At 40.7% G+C, this 6,227-nt stretch overlaps 1 protein-coding gene across 1 annotated transcript; it reads right to left on the bottom strand.

Annotated features, from left to right (window-relative positions):
- Window positions 1-236: 236 nt before the first annotated feature.
- On the bottom strand, window positions 237-1,957 carry LOC135705253 (uncharacterized). Its single transcript, XM_065226873.1, has 3 exons — window positions 1,705-1,957; window positions 1,411-1,642; window positions 237-1,344 (listed from the first exon to the last, which is right to left on the bottom strand). The coding sequence occupies exons 1-3, from the start codon at window positions 1,920-1,922 to the stop codon at window positions 409-411; spliced, it is 1,386 nt and encodes a 461-aa protein (XP_065082945.1). The 5' UTR covers window positions 1,923-1,957; the 3' UTR covers window positions 237-408.
- Window positions 1,958-6,227: the final 4,270 nt, after the last annotated feature.

Here is a 6,227-nt window from a genome sequence, read left to right as displayed (position 1 = left end):
AAGAAAATAATACCATCATTGCTAATAATCACTATTCACAATGACTATGCAGAATTTATGTCTACAGATAGCATGATCGGTGCATGGATTTAAAGACAGACGTTAAATGACGTGCGCTAACTTGCTAAATGATTCTACTTTCACATCTCTGACCGTGTGATATTTTCTGCTCTGTCATCATGAGTTCGAAGTTATTCTCTTCCTTATGGCAGTGTATTTATTCCTTATATTTCTCTTTGAGTTTATTTTGGGAAGTTTCTATTTACAATAGACGTTGCGGTAGAAATTAAAAGTGATTTCTTTAATCTTACAATATTGTAGAGATATACTGTTTCTGCGGGGCTGTTACGACCCCACACATACAACTATGTTTTATGATGCTATTCATTGAATGCGTCTCCGTGCGCATTACTCCGAGGACTTATTTTTGCCCTGATATTGTGCTGAGCTTGTAGTCACGTGGCTGTCCTTGTCGGTGTTTCGTTTATACACGTGGTTGCTGGCAGGAATTTGTACGTAATCGTAGTCTGGCGCGGTTTGACTGCTCTGCACAGGTGCGACCGGAGTGTAGTTTACAGGACCTCGGTTATCGTAGATGGTGGTACGACGAACAGTTGGTCCTATGCTAGGTGGGGTTACGTTAATGTCCCTGTAGATGGGATAAGCCGCTGGTTGGGCAGTTGTTACGACTACCGGGATGAGCCCAGCTCGAGCAAGCGTGTTGGATTGGATTTGAGCGGGGTTTGGAGTTGATGATACATACGCAATGTTCGAGGCCGGTTGATAAGCTATGTACGCCCTGTGGGACGGAGCTATGGTAGATCTGATGAGATTATTTGCATGCGGGCCGGTATTGTAGCTGTGAATCTTGACGTCATTGACTCGCAGTTGAGTTGGGTAGTATGGAGAAGGGATTTGTGTAGGTGTAGCCTGAGCATAATAGATGGCCTGTCGAGGGCGAGCTTGTTGAATTTGAGCTGGCTGATGAACGTACTGCTGTCGTTGTTGAAGTCTTCTGTAGTAGTTATAAATGGGCTGCGCTGATTCCAGAGGAGAGGATACTGGAACCACTGAGATTGGAACTTGAACCACTGCAGGAGCCGCAGTCACGTGGTTGATCGTATTCGGATTATGTTCATTTTCGTAGGTCACATCCGCTCGGTAGCCGTTATTATCAGCAATGTATTTGACGATCTGCATTCGTCCATCGGGCAGTTGAACATTATAGCTACCTTTAACGGCTCCATCGACATGCTGTTGCTGACTGTGCGAGAAATCGTCACCCGACGCTGAGTCCTTCACCGTGTAGGAGAAAGCGTAATGTTTCTTAAGATTGGTTGCTTCCTGAAAAGGCACAAGGTAAACCGATTAGCCAAACAATTAATGTGCGATTAGCACCGCGGTAATTACATTGTAATTATCAATCTCATCGTCAGCGAAACTCGTTCCTACTTGACGATTCAGAACACGCGCTGCATGCTTGGCAAGGGCCCTGTATGCCGGTTTGACGATTTGATTGTCCGCCCCGGAAAAGCGTTCCGTTTTGGCGAGTCGTTCCTTGAGAGCGAATTTCTCATATGGATGGGGCAGTGCATTCATTGCAGCACTGTTGGTTATCCGTGGGAACTGGATGGGAGCTTGGCTGAAATATTTGGATTAATTAAATCTACATAGCTTTTTATTTAACAAAAGGTCAGATCATACTTCAGTAAGTTGTCCATGAACTTTTCACTGTTGATGACGAGATTTTTATCAAAGATGCTGACACCATCGTAGGCATTTCCGTAAGGATGTGGATTGATATCACGTGGCCGTAGTAGAGATGAAGGTTCTGGTGTTTCGATCGTACTGACGCTGGTATACGATAAGATGACTGATAATAAGCATAGTTTAAACCAGAGATTCAGCTTGAACCCCGCCATGGATACAATCTAGTAGTGATCACAGCCTCGATCAATTGTCGCTTAAAGTCATACGCTTTACTGATACCTGTAACTGAAACAAGCTTGTTGAATTTAATTTCAATCATCAGATAAACATGGCAATTTGGAATATTAATCAGTTCACAACCAACCAAACGACCCACCGCCAAAACTTGCCAATTGCATTTCCCGGGGATAAAGTAAATTTTAAACGGAATGTTATTGCTATTTTTGATTACCGTCGGCTCTACACATAATTATATTGCGCCAGCTGATTCCAAGCCCACACTCGACGATGACGACTCCCGCCTTGCATGAGATCTATAAAACTGCAATTGGATTATGCATATAGTTATAACGGTTGATCGTTCACCACCATGTTCTATATCCGTAAAAGTACTTTTACAAAATGTGAAACGATTCGCCCTTCTCGTGCAGCAGCCTGGGCCCAGCCGCTCACTCGCTCTCCGATCGTTGCGCGCACATTATCAATGCGAAAATTATTTTCCTAGCATCTAGAGTAGCACCCGTAAGCTTAGGTGGTAAGAAAGAATGGTGCTTCGAATTACTTCTGGGTTTTAGTTTTACTAAACACTTTGAGCCCAATATCACGTGTCATAACCAACCACTAAGGCCAATGGCGCTTAGCTGCCATTGCAATGTGGAAATCGACTTGTCCGGGTACTGGCCCATATTGCTATTGATCTGCCCACTCGCGAGGTGATTGAAACTAGATGAAGTAATTTAAAGTAGAAAATCGATTTGTTCAACTATGACAGAGAAAATTGTTGTAATATGACTATTTACAACGAGAGTCAAAGATTCAGCGAACGTAGAAACACAGACAAACAGACCTAACTCGTTGAACAACTTTCCCTCCAAAACACCGTCCCGAACTCATGAATTACACCTCGCGAGCTATCTACGTAACTTGACCTTAAACTTAAGCAATTGACTGAGTAAATTTGTAGTATTCACCCCACCAAACCTCTTTTAATCACTTATGTTCACTATTTCAATATAAATACGATAGACATTTCAATTATGAACATGTGTCATTATAACAACTGACGATTTCAATCATGCATACTCACGCATACTGTGAGATTTAGCAAACAACATGGTCTAGTATTAATCGGTAAATCATAGTGCACACAGGGTATGCATTCGAAATAAATGGCAACATGATGTGCGAAACGCGTGCCTCCTCGAACAAGACCAGTTGAGTTCTTTCGATTTCATTGTCGCTCTCGTATCACATCCAAATGGCTGTAATTGGGAACTGGCATGCCATGTGATTTGTAAACATTACTATGATGGAGCGTATCGAAAGACATTGTCAGTTTGAAGAGTGATGAGACGCACGTTAGCATTGTAAGCTGTCATTTGAGCATGGCGCATGGCTCAACATACATCGAAGGGATTTACCTACGCATGTTGTTTATTCTTCCATCGTGTATTTCTTCTTCTTCTTTTGCTTTATATATATAGAGACTTTCAGCCCTTAGTTGGTTCGACTCTTCAGCATCGTGAATTTATGCATGGTGGACCTACACAATTTAATATGATTTATGTTTACATTTGTTGATTAAGACATAATGTTGTGTTTAAGTTTTTAAACATTGTACTGTTGTGTCATTTGAACGTTTAGTTTTTTTTTATGTAACGTCGGTCTATGTTTCACAATCGAGTGCCAATCATCACCACTGTAGGCGGCTCCCGTTCTGGTGGAGGAGGCTTATTGGACAGCGGAAGATAACATGTTTGGGGCCTCCCTTAGCTCAGTCGGTAAAGGCGCAACTACAAAGCAAGACCATGCTGGAGGTGACTGGGTTCGATTCCCGGTCCGGTCTAGGAATTTTTCGGGTTGGAGAATTTTTCGACTCCCTGGGCATAGAGTATGATTGTACTTGCCATACAATTATAATAATGCAAAAATAGTAGCAGGCATCGAAAGCTCTCAATTAATAACTGTGGAAGTGCAATCGTCGCCTACCTCACATAACTGGTTCCAAACGTAAACAAGCCATAAGAAACCTACAGCGTTTGTTTACGTTTGGAACCAGTTTCCTACAAGAATGATCAGTAGGCTGATTTGACAGCACGTCCCCCCCAGGCCATAAGCAATAAGCTTGAAATGCGAAGAAGAAGAAGAAAATAAAATGTTTATTGTGTTGTACCTTTTGACTATAGTTTTAAGATGTATTGTATAGTGAACAAGAATCCTCGGCTCTGTAAAGTTAATTCGGTTAAGCCTTATCAAATAAATTAATTAAAAAAAACACACACAAACTTTACCACGTTTTCTTTCTCCTTACAAATAAAAATTATCATTATAGTATCTCATAGTTTCATAATTTAGTCGAGAAATTTTCCAACCTGGAAAAATTCCTAGTCCGGACCGGGAATCGAACCCAGCCACCTCAGGCATGGTCTTGCTTTGTAGCTGCGCCTTTACCGACTGAGCTAAGGGAGGCCTCGAAATTCTCTGTACTTCCTCTATACTAATTCTCGGAACATCTTAAGAGTTCTCGGTTTTTTGACGTTGGACAACGTCTTTGTTTTCTATATGGGTGTACATTTTGTGAGTACGAAAAATTAACATGTAACGAAAAGTGATTAGGTTGTGAACGAATATTTCTCCAAAACATTAATGTTAAATATGTCATGCAATATGCCATTCGACGGAGGCTTCATTCAGCAATTTTATGGCATATACACACTAAGATTTTTTTACAGTATACTGTAATTTTTTACCGAATATGGAACAGCTGAAAGTTCGGTAATCCATTCGGTAATTTTTCAATTTACAATCCGTTCGGTAAAATTTCTTCGCTTGTGGGCTGTCAAAATTTACTGACCTGCGGATTGTAAATTTTTCTTAACGATCAGTAAAGTTTACCATAGCGTTCAGTTTTACCGAATCTACTGTACTTTTTTTTCAGAATAAATCAGTAAAATTAGAATTTTTATTGATTAATTATTTTTTTCTTTCTTTAATCAACCCAAAAATTCATTCGACTATTTAACCATATATTTTTTAATAGGCATTTCCATATTGAGTTCGTACAAAACTTCATAAAAAAAATCAGTAATGAAGCCGGACTCAGCAAACCGCGGACTTTTGAGCTGAACTCAACACTTTTGAGGAGGATATTGAATTGCCTAACGTCCATGGCGTCTGAAAGAAATTGACCCAAAAATGAAAACTGATTAAATTTTCGTTGTAAATTGAACACAATCTAGCAAAAAAAAAGTAAAGTACTTACGTTTCACAACATAAAACCGAATAACACTCAACATCGAAATGGCAGCAAAGGTTGTGTTTGACAGTACAAAGTTTACAAATCTGTTCAGTAAGTTTTACGGAAATGCTGTACTTTATTGCTGTTTGTTTTGTAAAATATGATTTGTACAGTGCATTTGATACAATTTTTACAGAATTGCGGAATCGCAGCCATTTACAGTTTCAATCAGCAAATTTGATTTACAGTTTTCGGCAAATTTCTGCAAATTACGGAAATTCAGCAGTTATGATTGCGGAAAATTGGTAAAATAATACTCTTTACAAAGCATTCGGTAAAAATGATATTTCACAGAACAAAACCAGCAAAAAAAGTACCGAACAAGATTTAAGAAATTTGGTGTGTAGTACAAATAATAAAAATAGTTAAACCGCTAAGAAGTTTAACTAAAATTGGTAGCATCCAAATTTCCCATACATATGCTTAGACCACAAGGTGTCGTTCCTAACACAGTCATAACTGTGCTCATTCTTGCTTTGGATCGCATGACACGCGGATCGATTTTTCAAAAAAGGTGCTAATCGAGCCCAACGCGTCACAGGATGACGCCGGAAAACGGGTACTGCAAGCCAACCAATATGCAGTACTCCCGGAAGAAAATGGTGATGGTAACACCGATCCCATTGCAAGAAGAGAGCAGATTCCCCCGCTTTTCACGCCGGTGAAGGATGTTGCCAAGCTGGGTGCTGAACTGACAAAACACACATCGGTACCAACATCATGTGCTCCAGCCTGGAAGAGTACAAACAAATAGGATTTTTCCTGAAGGACAACAACGTGGACTTCTTCACGCATGATCTGCCATCGAGCAAGCCACTGAAGGTGGTTTTGCGTTGATTACCGTCGTTCGAGACGGCTGTGGTGAAATCCGAGCTGGAGTGGCTTGGGCTTAAGCTCAAGGCAGTGTACCCGATGAACCAGCCTTCCAACCACAACACCATCTTCCGTGATCAGTTGTTCCTGGTGCACTTCACGAAGGGATCCACCAGTCTTGCGGCTC

The sequence above is a fragment of the Ochlerotatus camptorhynchus genome, unplaced genomic scaffold (genome assembly GCF_037179485.1).
Source record: "Ochlerotatus camptorhynchus isolate MF236.1 unplaced genomic scaffold, CSIRO-AGI_Acam_v1.1 ptg000263l, whole genome shotgun sequence".
NCBI classification, from domain to species: domain Eukaryota; kingdom Metazoa; phylum Arthropoda; class Insecta; order Diptera; family Culicidae; genus Ochlerotatus; species Ochlerotatus camptorhynchus.
The sequence above is the reverse complement of the archived record's forward strand: the minus strand, read 5'-3'. Positions and strand labels throughout refer to the sequence as shown.

Coding starts and splice junctions, on each gene's coding strand:
- LOC135705253 (XM_065226873.1), bottom strand. CDS start 1,922: ATGGCGGGGTTCAAGCTGAATCTCTGGTTTAAACTATGCTTATTATCA. Junction 1,643..1,704: donor TTCATGGACAACTTACTGAA/GTATGATCTGAC, acceptor CAAATATTTCAG/CCAAGCTCCCATCCAGTTCC. Junction 1,345..1,410: donor ATGAGATTGATAATTACAAT/GTAATTACCGCG, acceptor GTGCCTTTTCAG/GAAGCAACCAATCTTAAGAA.